Consider the following 16,574-nt stretch of genomic DNA (forward strand, 5'->3'; position numbering starts at 1 on the left):
ATCTAAAATGTAACTCTAATTGCTAATTCATCATACGGTGTGGCGGGTTGCCATGGAAATATCTTGTTTCCATATCCCAAAGATGCCTCTGTCCATTCCAAACTAATACATTTGATTGAGTTTTTCATTTTTAAATGCATTAGGAAATAAACTTGATATGCTTGTATTGTGCTACATTAAAATTAGCTTAGCTTTCACAATTTTGTATTGCAAAGTTGATTCGAACCACATCTACCAAAAAATGTTTGTTGGTTTCATCTGAACTACCATATCAAACTACTTGGTATATGCTTTATAACATATATTTTAAAAATATATTTGTAATATTTGATTAGCTCTGACAAAGGAATAGCGTTTTTGCAACACTCCTTTCTGGCTGTTTTACTTTTACTGTTTTGATTTTCTTTCCACATATTTTATTTGTATCTCCATATTTCAGTAATTTGCCTTTGGATTTATAATACTTGATTACATATAATATTGGAAACAAGTTCAGTATCAGGTTAGATTTGGACCATGGCAGGTCCACACGAATAAAAAGCAATACCCAACTGAAAGTGCCACTGTACAACAACCAAACAATTTAGGAGCCGCATGTCTTTTAAAACTGTTTTTATACAGTAGTTAAGAAATTGGTCATAATCTTTTTGGAAGAAGTCAAACCATGTTTGGAATAATATTTCATATCTATATATCGTTTTTGTTCAGCATGCTACTAATTTTTAAATACGTTCAACCAAAAACCCCATCCATGAAAATCATAGTAACATTAGTAATAATTTTTTTTTTTAGACCGTGTGCTTTGGACTCTCTTTCTGTTGCGTTTTCATTAACACAATTGCCAGTGCGTTCTGTGGAATACAAGCAAATATTATAGACTCTCTTCATCAAAACTACCAACACGTTTGCGACGGTGACCAAAACACTGTAATTGCGAATCGCGATTGTGTCTGTACGCGGAGAGAGGACAATCTAATAAAACATACGTACATATTTGAAGAAATTGCTGATTGTCGGAATTTCCTTCTGAATCTTAAAACATACCTCGTATTTCAGTGTTCGCTTAATGCAATCGGCGGACTCGCTTGTTTTTTAGTTGTCATTATGATGTGGCGATCACGTTATATGGATTTTCATTCAGGATTACGGTTTTACTCGTACAGCGCCAGCATTCCTAGTCATCCATGGTCAGACCGATTGTCACCGCCATATGAAATGTTTCTAATGTCCGAATCAAATAATAACAACCCAACAAACAGTAACCCTGCATCGCCGAGGCCGGGGAACGCGAGATGACAGAAGAATGTTGATAAGTAACAGACAAGAGTTCATAAAAGTACTAAGAAGATATTGAATTTATTCTATTGTACGCGATTGAATGAGGATAGAGACAGTACTCGAGGGGGAGAAATGAAGATAAAACCAGCCTTGATCTAAAGTGCCGTAGCAATCTTATAGTTTAAGTTTGCACTAACCATGTCGAAATTGAGAATTACAAAGTGAACACATAAAAAGAACTACTTTCTTTTAATCTGCAATGTTGACGAAACACTGAAGAAGTTTTGTGGAAATCTGTCAATTATGATCAAACATACTACTCACTGTGATCTTTCCAGAAACCTGTGCAAAGAGTTATCAGAGTTACATTCTCTCTGTGATCTTTACAGAACCCTGTGCAAAGCGTTGTCAGAGTTACATTCTCTCTGTGATCTTTACAGAACCCTGTGCAAAGCGTTGTCAGAGTTACATTCCCTCTGTGATCGTTACAGAGACCAGTGCAAAGCGTTATCAGAGTTATTTACTGTGATCTTGACAGAGACCCATGCAAAGCATTATCACAGTTTACAGAGACCCGTGGAAACCGTTGTCAGAGTTACATTCTCTCTGTGATCTTTACAGAACCCTGTGCAAAGCGTTGTCAGAGTTACATTCTCTCTGTGATCTTTACAGAACCCTGTGCAAAGCGTTATCAGAGTTACTTACTGTGATCTTTACAGAGACCTGTGGAAACCGTTGTCAGAGTTACATTCTCTCTGTGATCTTTACAGCCACCTGTGCAAAGCGTTGTCAGAGTTACATTCTCTCTGTGATCTTTACAGAACCCTGTGCAAAGCGTTGTCAGAGTTACATTCTCTCTGTGATCTTTACAGAACCCTGTGCAAAACATTATCAGAGTTACATTTTCTCTGTGATCTTTACAAAAACCCGTGCAAAGTGTTATCAGAGTTGCTTTCTCTCTGTGATATTACAAAGACCCGTGCAAAGCATTATCAGAGTTCATTAAAATGGAGTGTTGAAAGTAGATTAAAATATATTAGCATTCAATAAGAGTTTTTTAAACAAAGTTTGACTTTCCAGATAATATATGTTGATGAAATGCAGGGCTAGGAATTTGAAAATTCATTTTTTTATCCATTAGCAAACCTTTTGGTAATAGTATACTAACAAGCAACATTAGCAACTAACTAGCATGTATAGGCACATAAATAATGAACTCTATAAAATAGTTAATTTACAGAATTTGGTCTATTCTATAATGCAACACTCAAAAATAACTCTCATACAATCAGTATAGACTAGACTAAAGCACCAATCGCATTTTTTTTAGTTGGTTAAACTATCCCTATTATTAAAATAATATTGTACACCTCCATTTTCTGCTGAAATGTTAGTGTATACCTCCATGGTTAGAGATAATGGTGAAGTTTCTTAAGAAAATTGTGCTACTGGAACACGTATACATGGTTTGGAATGTGACATACAGTATGGTTTTAAAACCAAATCAGAATTATTTAGCAAAAGTCAGCAATACAAAAAAGTATGCCATCATTATTATTATTATTATTATTAAAATATATATTTAAAAACAGAAGTTATTAATTTAGTTTATTGGAATCTTATTATTAATTTTCCAATTCATTTTACGTTTACAAGCAAAAGAAAAATCCCATAAAAATCAAAAGTGATTTTGTGTTGTTGCTGTAAAGTTATGGTTTAACCAGGGAGGTTATTATATCATACCTCCCTGATTAAACTGACCAGTCACATTGGACTTTCCAGCTCATAATTATAATTACTGGGTTTCTCTCTTTGCTTAAAATTTTACCTGTTCGAAAAATATATGCTGATTTAAATTTATGCTTCATCTTGATATATGAAAATATGAATACTATCCAATATTGTCTACATTTTTTGGTTTGGTTGCTCCATTTTTATGCTATAAAACAACATTTTCGTATTATATTTCATAATTATGCATATACTATCCATTTTGTTGGTGAAAAATAATATATCCAGCTATTACTGATTCTAAAATATGCTAATGTCATTTATTCATTTTTGTAAAAATTCCATAGCGTGCAGAGTTCATTTTTAAGGTGATTCATAATATATTCAAATAGTAATCGTGATGGATAGTTGTATTTATATAATGTGTGGGTTTAATCTATCTTTTTCTAATGTTTTTTTTTATGAATAATATGTTAGTAAGCTTTTTCAGCATGCATTTTCATTACAACAGTGTACCTTTCCACCTAATAGTATATCACAACTAAATAAAAAATATATTAACTGATTTAAATAATATACTGTTAGTTTAATATATTATTATTAAGTAAGTAATAATTTATATGACCAGTTTTTGTACTGCAGTGTTACCGTAATGTTTCGCCAGTGTAGCACAGCAAAAAGCTATACAAAACAAACTTATTGCTAAACATTTCTGAAATTGTGTATTAAAAACTATGTTTCTCAACTCAACATCCTGTTTGATTAGCAATATTGCTTTACAAATTTTTAAGTTGAAATTTTTCCCTGATGATATAGCAGTTTTTTCATAAGGGACCATGTGAAATTATTCTACTGCAGTTACTGCAGTAAACTCATGTTTGTTTATTTTTTTACCTATTTATGCAATTATATTAGTATTTATTATTATAACAAGCACACTGTTTATTGCAATAAAAGGCTCATAAAATACTTTCATACTTTCTCATAGTAGTATATAGTTTTCATGTGATTCCTAATTAATTTGGTCTTTATAACGAAAAAGAGTGAATGACACAATCACTTATCCCCCAACCCATGAAACCACCCCATCCGCCAACTCATCAAAATACCCCTTAACCCTAACACCCACCATCCAATCCCCCACCCAATCCCACTCATCGACCATCCTTTCCCTTGCCCTTAACCAAGCAGCAAGTAAACTTTTAAAACTCTGCAATAGCTGTAAAATCATTGCAACTACAATTTATTTCAAAGTTTCATCCAAAAATTTACAATTTAAAATGTAATTAAATATTAAAAATTATGGCATTAACAGTTTGATGTGCCTTTATAATTATCTATCGGAATGTACTATTGTTAACTGTAAGAAAACCTTGAAACTCTAGTCCAGTTGATGAACAACTATTTCTAATTATTAAATGTGCATGTAATTAACCTAATGATTTTATAAACTTAACCATTAAAATAATTAAAATCATAATATTTATTCAATGTAATTTATATACAAATTATTTAATTTAAATGATCTCTTCAAATTGTTCAAATTTCTACATTTGTAGATTATTAAATGAATAAAAAAGTATCTTAATATAAAAAACTATGAGCTATACCAGCCGTCAACCTCAAATGGTTTTATTTGGACGCACACACATATTAGGTGTACTGCTTACTGAAACAACACAAATCTATCCTTCTTGTCAATTTGAACACAAGCATTGTACAACATATTGAACTTTGTTTTAAATAATGTTATAGAATTTAGTCTTTGCTTCAGATCAAAAAGCTAAATGTGTTTTTTTTTAAACCATTGAATATGCAAGAATGAAATTAATTTATTATACCTTAAACAAATACAGACCGCAGTGTTCTCCCAAAGCAGGTTTTTCCAGCAACATTTGCTGGTATAAATTGACTCCAACCCTTATTAAAATGGTGTAATAAAATTATACATTTTAACGAAACAGTTATCTTAGTAGTGGTAGGTAAAGCTTAGCCATCAAAGACCAAGCGCAATCAAAGGCTATATTTGTCAATTGGATAGACAATGTACAATATTATTGTACTTTTTGTATTAGTAGATTAGAATATATCCTATAGTCAGTGGCGTTTGTAGGCTTTTCGGATTATAATGACTGTTTTTTCCTCCGGAGCACCAATAAGCTCCTTGGTTTAGCCAGTGAGCGCTCAGCCGTTACGCCACTGCTTATAGTATATAAATAATGCAGTACTACACTTTTTTTTCAGAATTGATATTGGGAGAACATTGTAGATATATTAGTAATATGTTGACTCCTATACCTACAGTATTATATTGAGAATTAAAAATATGATATCTTTTAAATGTTTGGTATTTATGGTGGTTGAACAATTTTTAAATGGTGCAATTTTAATTACAAATACAAATTAAAATAATATAATCATTAAAATGTATGGAATCCTATACAAAATTGTATTGTTTTATTTAAAGTTATAATGTAATGTGCGGTAAAAAAATTTTTTTATTAGAGGACAACTCTATTGAAAAATAACTTTAAAGGGTGACTCCGGGGTATTCCTAGTGTTTACTACAAAATATATAACCTATGCAACAACATTGATAATAATCCTACTTATTTTCATCATCATTAGGCACAAAAAGGCATAGTTAATTTAAGCCATTTAAAGAAGAAGTGAGGGAACAAGGTGAAATAAGTATAGAGTTATTATCAATTTTGTTTAAAAGGTTATATTTTTTAATTTAAACAGTAGGAATTTTATAACCGGAGGTATCCTTTAACATACCAACATAAAGGTACATAAAAATAACTATCTGTATATTATGTATAGCAAAAGTCAAAAGTATCATTAATGTAAATTTACATAAATCTTCATTATTTCTACTATTTGTGTTGTGAGTGAAATGACTACAGTATTTAACCAGTTTTATGGTCTTACTCTTCTTACTGTGCAATGATTTAACAAATTACTACTTGTAAAATTGCAGTGTTTATAATGCAACAGTGTTATATACTTTTTTGTTTTAGTGACAGTAAATATTTCCCCTCCATCCTACAATCTCACCACTATCCTAGTTACACTTTTTCTCCAACCCGCCTCCCCCCCCCCCCTCCTCCTTCTTTTTTTTTATCCTGTTCATACATTTCGTACACCCTCTTCATCGTTTATTTATTCCTCCGTTCTTCCATCCCAATTCTGTCTATTTTTTTCTCTCCTTTTGCACAATTATGTTTATACCAAAATATAAGGGTAAATAACTATTGATCTAATTTTAGGCCTCTAGTTTTATTTCTATTTCAACCGAATAAAATTTAAATGACATGAAAATAAAACTATTTTTTAATTGATTGTGTCTTGTTAAAGCTTGTCTTCCACTAGGCAAATTATTTCTCGCACAAATTAAAATCGGTGGAGAGTGCGCGAGCGTATGTGGTGGCGTTTATACAGTAATATTCTGTAATGGACACCGCCAAGATGAGTATTTGACGTACACATGACGGTATGACGTATATACGCGCGCGTACACCTGACGATATGATGTTTATACGCGCGCGTACACCTTATGATATGACGTTTATACGCGCGCGTGTCAACATCTGTGCTACGTAGTCGTATGTAATTTTACGATTAAATACACGTTATTTTATGACCCTTGATTGTCACCATAATTTCATGAATTATTATACAGTATTATAATAGACCTTTCGAAATTTGGTATTGATTTCTGCAATGAACTTTGACACGCAGCCATGTGTAACACTCACATACATGCAATGATTTTAATGTACTTCAAAATGTAAGCAACAGACAAGTAGTCGCCATTCAATGAAAACTCATCTACTTATTAATACAGCGAATGTTATGCGTGTATTTAACTACGCATTAGGAGAAAAGAAAGTGGAGGCCAGTATGGGCGCGCGCGCCACACTGCCCGTTGATACCGGTTGAGTAAGCACTTAAAAATGTCAAGCACTATTGCAATGTCTAGTTCGTATATTATACCATTAATACATAGTTAAAATCATTTCAATCACTTCGCGTGTATTTAAGAGTTCTACTAGTAATTTATGTTATATGATGCGCATGTGTAATACACCTGCAATATCTGAAAATCTGACCTTTCTAAAGGACGACTTTACCTCGTATTCATATTTACATCCATGTTTTTGATGGGGCAACCAATCCGAGCTCAGAAAAGATACACGTGCCATAAATTTACCCTGTGGGAAACAGGTTTTAATACTTTGTAATATCGCAAAATGGTAATAATACCAAGAATTCATTTTATTTATTCGAAACAATAATCGTTATTGGCCAGTGCGTGTCTAGAGTTTAAACCCCATGATTCAACACAAATACAATTGAATATATTTATAAAAATTATAGAAATAAAAATATAAACATTTGAAATGTGGAAATACACAACAATTATTACAAAAATGTCCTTCCATTTTGAGATTGTTTTGTAATAAAAATGCATCAACGCTAGTTTAATGGAGTCTTTCTAGATTCGCATTCTGCTCACAAATCACGATGTATATTAAAATGCGATAATATGTAGCCTATCTTCTGCTACTGGTCTTATAAGTCGTAAATATCGCGTATTGTATTGATGATAATATAATTATGATATATCGTCTAAATTCTGACGGCGTCATGTGTAGGCTAGGATTGTGGAGATTATGCGTTGATAAATAGACCTCGCTAGATTGTATTAACGTGATGAATTCGAGAGATAATGACATGGAACGCGTGGTTTTAAACGTTGTTTATTCCGTCAGTGACGTACATGAAAAAAAATATGCAAATCAGACGCGCGCGTACAAAATATGATGTGACGTGTTCATTATTACTTGATCGCGCGACACTGTGTGTACCTAACACTGGTCGCTAATGTTAACTACCAGAACGGTAGTATAGATAGTATTGGACATTAATGTTATGCTCGTGGTTCACACTAATAATGTAAATCAAATTCAAATGTGAACCTGCACAATAAACTGCGTTAGTAGGTGAGGTCACCACTAAGTTAACACGCTGTAAATAATAACAACGAAGATGAGAAAAGATGAATATTGTATCGATTTTGATGGTTTAAGAATAAGTGTGATTGCTATGACAACATCAATGTGTAAGATTGACATTGGATGAATGAAATATTTAACATTGTTATCATGTTATAGAAAATATTTCATACGTGATCACACTCGAGTTGTCAATATGATGCGTCAACCAGGCTGCGTTTGTCTGTCTCTTCCGTTCAGACTGCGTTTTAATGTTGTAATTCAAAGTTACACAATAGGCCTGTATACGGACTGATTGACGACTTGGAAATTACAGATGTTTGTTGTGCGCAACGCTCGTTCGACCGGGGCCCACCAAACGCAATCGCAACAAAAAGTTGTCGTATAATATTCGAGTGTTGTTAAAGAACAAGCTTGCGTTGTCAACGTTTTCTATTCGAATGGCGTTCTGCTGAGCACAAATTTACAATTCAAATATAAAAAGTATTCAACGAATCTTTACGTTGACAACGAAAGTTGCCATTTGAATAAGACAATTGATAAACATTGTTGCCGCGCTTGAGTAAAACGATATCTAATAATGTGTTTGTGTTATCCGATCGATCGATATACACAAACGAAATTAAAATATGTTACCTTAAACAATTATGATTAACAATGGCATTCGATGGATAATTGTCACTAATACGTATATGCCGTTAATTAGATAATATGAAACGTCAATGACGTCATAAAGCGGCGGTTGAGAACGAGTCGGTGTGGCTCTTACCGCGGCTCAACGACCGTGAATGTGTTATTGATGCGGCTATGACAATAGATCATTTGAGCATTGCCGTATTAAATTAAGAATGGGGCTTAAATTTTTTAACGGGTTTTCCGATTGCTAAGAGGCCCTTCACCTCGATGTAACATAAGGCTCGGTAGGTCTTTGATTTTGACACGAATGTGTGCGCAACATGGAAGATTAACACATCTTTGTTGGACATCATTTTCCCGTTCATGTTTCGTCACGAATATGACACAAGACTCTGCGTTTTCAACAAGCGTTAATTGAATGGGGACTTTGTCGACAAACAATGTGCAACGCGGTGACGTAAGTAATGTAATCTGTAATGATAATTTATCGTGATAATGAAACAAATTGTTTTGGTATCATTTATTTCATTTGCTGATTCCGTGCTATATGACGTTGTGAACCATGGTGAAAATTATACTATCTCGCCTTCTGGCTGCAAATTCATTGATTTCTCTTAAGGGTGTTTCCCACTAGCGACGCAACACAAGGACGTAACGCAACGCAAGTGAATTGACCAATCACAAGCGATGGCTTATTCGCTTGTGATTGCTAACTGTCTATAACTTCGCTTGTCATTGGTTAAAACGTTTGCGTTGCGTTTACGTCCTTGCGATACGTTCTAGTGGGAACCAAGCTTTAGTGTCTAAAAAGTACAAAACGTGTGTTTTTACACGTATAAAGTGCAATGCATGACGTGAACATAGTATGCTCTTTGCGTATCTAACGTGTAATTTCAATCGTTAGTGCAATTACGTGTTAAGCTATTGCTGGCGTGGAGTTCACTTATATCTTATAATTATTGCGTAATATACTGCGGTATAGTATTTGCAACTACAAATTGTGCAAAATCCTGTATCCATTTAATTGTAGGCCTGTGTATTATTGATTTATTCTTTACACTCTTTTCAAATTCGTTCAAAAGTTGTACACGTAAACAAAAACAAAAATCCACCACTAACATGGTGTAAAAATAAAGAAATAAATGCAATTCACAAATATTTGATGATGTAACAATAATTGTTATGATTATTTATTGAATGAAATTAGAACCCTGTTTAAAAAAGAGTTTTTAGGCCTGAAGATTTAAATCTGACTGAAGTTTAGGCTTTTTTAAAGGGTAACTCCGAGCTTAATTCAATTGGTTGGTTTTAAATGTAATATGATATGGAATTCTTCTCATTTTGTGTTTCTTTCCTCAGAATATACTTCCAATCTGTTTATTTCCATATCTTTCTATCTCTCTCTCTCTCTCTCTCTCCACAAATCATGTCATTACTGTATATTGTTGCTCTTCCTTCTTGTCCTCATACATCATTAACTCTTAACCGACCCTTGTGTCATCGAAGTCGGGGTTCAAATCCCAAATGAATAACAAGTAATAACTCTAACGTTCTTGATGTCAGTTTGTTATCATCTCACTTGCTGAACAAGGCGCCAAGTAAGTGACGTTATAAGTCGACCACGCGGAAAATGACGTCAGATGCGGAAAGTACTGTAGTCGTGGTAACAATTTGTAACTCATTTTCCCATACGGACGGGCGCTAATGATATGCATATTGTATAATAATAATTTATTCAACATTGTAAAGTGACGTATTTTTTTGCGGAAAAATTAAATAGATAATCGTTTGCAACATGTTGTTATATTTATTCACAATTTAATATGTATTACATTAATATATATTTCTATTAATTACTTTCATTTTCATTCATCGTAGAAAGAAAATAGTACTAATTACTAAATATGAATTATGAACACCCCTACCAATTAATGGACTCTATTCATGTCGGTCCCCCACCGCACCTCATTAATATTCATTAGGTATCCTTAATGAATAATAATTAAATAAGTTCATTATGATTCTGAAATGTTCCTATTTTATGTTTTGAAAAAAAATATAATATTTTTATATATTGTTCTAATGTCTGTGATATTCATCATCGTACAAACATAATGTATTTATAATATTAATAAAAGGACGTTAAATGAAAGTAATTAATGGAAAGACGACACCTCTGTAATGTGACACTTATTCTGAGTATAAGTACCACCAACAATAAATGTTCTGTGCAGTCTTACGATGTAAGTCTGCATAGGTGCGTCTCTTGGTCTTTTGACGCGAAATGTTGTGGTGAAACTCTTTTCTCAGAGTAGATCTGTTGCATTCTCCCTGTCAATAAACCTAACCTTGCTCTCACCTCCGTTTTTTTTAATGAATATTATAAAATGAGTTATATTTGCTAATCTGAAATATGTTACTGATATTTTTATATTATTATTTCCTTTGTTTTATTGATACCGTCAACTTAATTTGATATTAATATTTATATGCCCACTTTTGTTGTGGGCGCCGGCCCAATTAGATCAATGATCATTGAGTCAAGTAACTCAAATGTATTATAAGTTCTGAGAATGGTCTTGCTTCACATAGGTGTCATATTGACTTCTGTCAATGAACATTATAGGCATTATATGTTTCTTGTTTCTATCAATGCCTCATTAATATTCATTAAGTCATCACGTACATGACGTCACATCATTCACGTGACACAAAATGGCGTACAGGAGTACAGGATTTGTAGGGCTGGAATTATGCAGCGAAATCCTAAAAAATAACCGTTATCTTTCAGAACAAGTTTAAAAAAGCAATTGATGTGTGAGTTTTGATGGCTATTGAAATAGTTACAGTGTATAGTTTGTACAATTTTTGATGGAAACGTTCGTTTTCTCGAGTGAGGAAGACATGGTGGTACAAACAAGGCGACGAGAGAAAAGAAAGACAGCGCGGCTCGCTTAAATGGTTGAAATACGAAGTGGTTGTGGCCTAGGCCTAGCCTAATTATCATTGTAAGTCAGCAACTAATATTATTGTAGACTGATCCATCAAATAATTTTTGTCCATGACTAGCCTAGGTTGGAGGCTGGAATGTTGGAGGTTTTTATGTTAATTATTGAGTTTTGAGTGTTAAAAAGGTATTTGAACCACCTCGGCCTAGTCTAGGCCTACTAGCGAATTAATTAATTAATAAATAGGCATAGGCCTAGGCTAGTATAGTAGCTTAGGCCTAATTATATAATATATTTTTACTTATAAAATTACCTGGAACAAGTACCCACTACACTATATAGGACACTACTACCCCACCGGACGATCACCCTTCTTACTTGGACAACTACACTTTTAGGACAACTACCTCCCTAGGAGTTGGATAGCCGAGTGGTTAGGACACTTGACTGTCGTACAGATAGACCCGGGTTCAATGCCAGACAACTCCCAGTTCACTCAGCTGTAAAATGAGTACCTGGTTGAAAATACTAGGGAGAAAAAAGGCGGCGTGGAAAGGAACTGGCCACCCTACCACATAATGCCGAGGCTTAGTACAATGAGCTCCTAACAGCTCATTCCTCTACGTTCAGAGAACACGGGACTCACCTTTACCTTTTTTCCGCCCTTGGACAATAACCCCTGGACAATCACCATTCTAGGACAATTACTCTCAGGAAAACTACCACCCGGACAATCACCCTCTGAACAATCAGTGCCCTTCTAAGACAACTACCCCCTAGTTGTAGGACAACTAGGCCTACCCTTTTAGGACAAATACCCCCTAGGAACAATTATCCTAAACCCTTTTAGGACAACTACCTTTTAAGGACAACTACCTTTTAAGGACAGTTATGCACTTGTCAATTGTATGACCCACTATACGACCCCCGGGGGAGGTGCGTCATTTACAAATAATTACTGACGCTGGGGTGCGTCAAAAAACCTAGATGGTACGTCACATCAATGAACAAGGTGTGTCAATGTCCGTCACTTTACCACCCACCATATCATAAACAACATGGTCACAGTGCGTCAAAATGGGTGCGTCATGGTCACCTAAAGGTAAGTCACCTTTTTGACGCACGGGTGCGTCATGGTATTCAAAAGTATGACGCACCTCTCCCGGGGGTCGTATAGTGGGTCATACAATTGACAAGTGCATTACCCTTTAGGACAATTAGCCGATAGGACAAGTTGTTGCTGTAGTGCATACAATTTATGATGCCACTTCTTGAGACATATAGGAAACGCGGCCCTGCCAATTGGTTGTTATGATAAATGATGTTGTGTTAGGTGATGTAGCATGCTTCCCCCTGTACGTAATGTTGTTGGACGGAAAGGAAGAAGTGATTAACAATTGTAATTGTAATTGTAATGTAATGAATAAATAATTTATTGTACATCATTATCATGTTTTTTTAATTAATAAATGTAGAATCATACATAATACTTTTAAATAGAAGTGTTGTAAATATATTAGAAATGTTTTTATGTTTTATGGGTTGACAATCAAATTATTATTCAACTTCTTAGTTTTATTGTCATGCTATAGCAAAAATTATCCACCGTATATCCACCATCTTTTTTCACGTTCTAGAGAGTCACCAGAAATGTTATTACATTAGGTTAAACTACTGGAAAAAAGTCTTCATAGCCGAATATTGTATTTGACCATTGTAAGGGAAATTCATGTTTTTTCGTCTTGATTTCTGTTACAAATATTTGATGTACTGTATGTACAATTAACCATATTGAAAATGCATGCCTGTATCTGAGCTTTAAGGAAGGTTGTTATTGATAATACATCTTAGAATGTCAAATAAATATTGAAATGATATTATTGAAATGTTTCCTACATTGGCATCGTAGTATTTTTTTTTTTTATTATTTAAATGTAGATTGCACTGGGAGTTGTGTTACATGGCATCAATATCTTCAATACATATTAGCAGTTTAGCAGAAGTGGTGAATCAACATGTTGCAGTACCTGATACAATACATGTTAACCATATAGCTGAAGTGATACAGGTATTTGAGACAAAGCATCTTAGCATAGGTGAAATACAAAGAAATCTTCAAGTTTATAAAGAGATTATTTTGTAACCACCAGTTGCATAAAGTAGACTGCAGTGGCTTTGTTACATGTTGCAAAAAATAAGTTGCGAGGTTGAAGCAGTTGGAGGCATCCCCCCACCTAATAGTACTATATGTTGGAATAAAATGAAAGATTATTAATGTATTATTTTGTTTGTAACTGTCCTGATTGAATTTGTTTCAGGTGTGGAGAAATATTGCCCTATTTTTGGAAAACATAGGACGGCAACAGAGGATTGAAGGCATCTGTGTATTGTACTAATCGGAACAAGCAGTTATTGTTTTGTGTATTGGCAGTTCATTTGGACTTGTTATAGTCAGCTAATGCAATGGTTATCCAATCATAGTAGTTGGTGAAGCTGTTACAAACTGATTATACTGTAGTATCATGTTTAGCATATTGTACATATCATGGATTCTGACTGGAGAACTTGATAACACCTGAAAGTGAAGATTATGTAGATTATGTAAAGTGATTAGGGAAGCGACAGCAGTACTGTTATTCAAGTAAACCTTTGGATATTTAATCATTGATGAACAGAAGAGAACAGTTGTTGATGACATGGTCAATTGAGAAATTGTAAACATAAATAACATATTATTTGTATTGTATTTGAATTGTAATTATATGAATTGAAAAATGAATTGTAGTGGGTTTTCTTTTTGTACAGTGGTTTTGAAAGTAAGAAAGAGGACTACGAGGAAGGTGAACTCTCCCAATACTGGACGCTTTGGAAACTGGAAACTATTTCTAGGTAGACTGTGATTGAGGGGCAGAAGGTTACCATTAACAGAGGTTACGTGAAACCAGAGGTGTCGAGTAATGGGAGAGTTGACTATTGTGCATGAAAAGGAGTTGTAGCGTGTTGTGGTTGCAGGTCATATGTAGCTGCCAGTGTTGTAGTCAAGAACGAAATGACAATTTACAGACATATGACGTAATTTGTAAGAGGATTGCAAGAATGCAACATTATCAAAAGAAGAAGCAATGCATGTGTTAATTGATATTAAGCATTTATTTTCTATATCTTTCAGTTACATAGCTGCAATGGAAGTGATTGTATAGAGATTGAAAATTATTTTAAAGATGAGCCAGCCGTCAGATAAACTGATTGCGAGAAGTCATAACATTTATTTTAGATAAATTGAGCATTGACAAAAGAACAAGCAAAACGTTGATTGATAATACGCATTTATTAATAATACGTTTATTATGTCTTTCAGTTACGTCGCTGCAAGTGATTGTGTAGAATTGATTGAGTCATAACATACAGTATCCTTTACATGAATGTACCATTAAGAAAACAAAAAGCAATACATGTTGTGAATGATAATACGCATATATTTTTATGTATTTCAGTTACGTAGCTGCAAGTAATTATATACAGAGCCGTCAGATGAACTGGTTGCGTGATGGGCAGTCATAATGTTCAGTATCTTTTACATGAATGCACTAATAACAAAAGAACAAGCAAGACATGTTGTGATTGATAATAAGCATTTATTTTTTATGTGTTTGGACAAAACCTGTGTTTTTGGGATAAGCCGTCAGAATAAATGATAAGACAAATTGTAACGTACAGTATCCTTGAGATGAATGTACCATTTGCAATCGATCAAACAATATATGTGTTTAGTAATGTTACGCATTTATTTTTTATATCCGAGATATTACTGTATATTTGCAATAACACAAAGTGGTTTGATGAGCTGTCGGAACATGTTCTTTAGGTTTTCTGTTAGTAAAGGTTGTTGTTAAAGTACTATTAAACAAGGCCATATAGATGGATAAATTTGAGGTTGTGTTTACTGACTGACCAACCGACATAGTGAGCTGTAGAGTTGAGTTAGCACGCGACTGAAATTATAGAATGTTGGCCCTATAGTTCCTATAGTTGGTGACTGGTGTCTGACCTGATTCCATAATATTGAAAATATCCATTGACAACCCCTATGTGATAATGTTAACACCCACCCCTATGTGCTAATCATGGTAAACCTAACTTCTGTATGGTAGTGATGTTGACTGTTACCTTCTGTAGTGACTGCTATATGATGCTGTAACCCCTACATGATTTTCATATGACCGTATTAATGATATGACCTTGTGACATATGGCCTATTGTGAGATAATATGAACCAATTGTGAGGTCATGATGACGTATGTCATCCTCATGTGACATGGTATGACTCCACTGTGACCTTATGCGACATGTGACCCTATGTAACCTCATGACCCTATGTAACCTCATGACCATCCCATAGTGACATGTTGTGACCTTGATACAGACCATATGATCCCATATAGAGACCATATCTTTCCCATAGTAAAACCATAATGGTGATGTGGCCCCACAGTTAAATATATGATGGCATAGTAACCATGTGATGGCATAGTAAACATGTGATGGCATAGTAAACATGTGATGGCATAGTAACCATATGATGGCATAGTAAACCAAATGATGCCATAGTAACCATATGAAACAATAGAAAACAATATGATGCCATAGAACACCATCCATAGAAAGGCAACCATTGGAAACATTATGATGCCATATAAACCATTGGAAACCAACCATAAAAAAAACAGAATGTTATGTGATGCCATAGAAAACCAACCATAGAAAATTATATGATGCCATAGGAAACCAACCATAGGAAGATTAAACCATAGAAAGTATATGCCATAGAAAACCAACCATAGAAAAGTAAAATATACACCATAGATAACGAACAATAGAAACCAAACAGAAAGTTATATGATGCCATAGAAAAGCAACCATAATTATATGCCATCGAAAATTTTTTAATGTCGTAGAAAAC

The 16,574-nt window shown here is 34.0% G+C and overlaps 1 protein-coding gene and 1 long non-coding RNA gene across 3 annotated transcripts in view; both read left to right on the forward strand.

Annotated features, from left to right (window-relative positions):
- LOC140059041 (sarcospan-like) overlaps window positions 1-6,321 on the forward strand; it is a 29,934-nt gene extending 23,613 nt beyond the window's left edge. The window contains exon 4 of the mRNA XM_072104857.1: window positions 793-6,321. Coding sequence (XP_071960958.1) covers window positions 793-1,296 — 504 coding nt within the window. The 3' untranslated portion in view covers window positions 1,297-6,321. The remainder of the gene's footprint in view (window positions 1-792) is intronic.
- A 2,619-nt stretch (window positions 6,322-8,940) lies between these two features.
- LOC140059031 (uncharacterized) lies at window positions 8,941-14,470 on the forward strand. Of its 2 annotated transcripts, XR_011847099.1 has the most exons (4): window positions 8,941-9,123; window positions 11,458-11,674; window positions 13,553-13,682; window positions 13,933-14,469. It is a non-coding gene; the product is annotated as an uncharacterized lncRNA (long non-coding RNA). The 2 variants fall into 2 exon arrangements; XR_011847098.1 differs by lacking the exon at window positions 8,941-9,123 and having other exon boundaries at window positions 11,353-11,674; window positions 13,933-14,470.
- The last annotated feature ends 2,104 nt before the right edge of the window (window positions 14,471-16,574 follow it).

The sequence above is a fragment of the Antedon mediterranea genome, chromosome 9, assembly GCF_964355755.1.
Source record: "Antedon mediterranea chromosome 9, ecAntMedi1.1, whole genome shotgun sequence".
NCBI lineage: Eukaryota > Metazoa > Echinodermata > Crinoidea > Comatulida > Antedonidae > Antedon > Antedon mediterranea.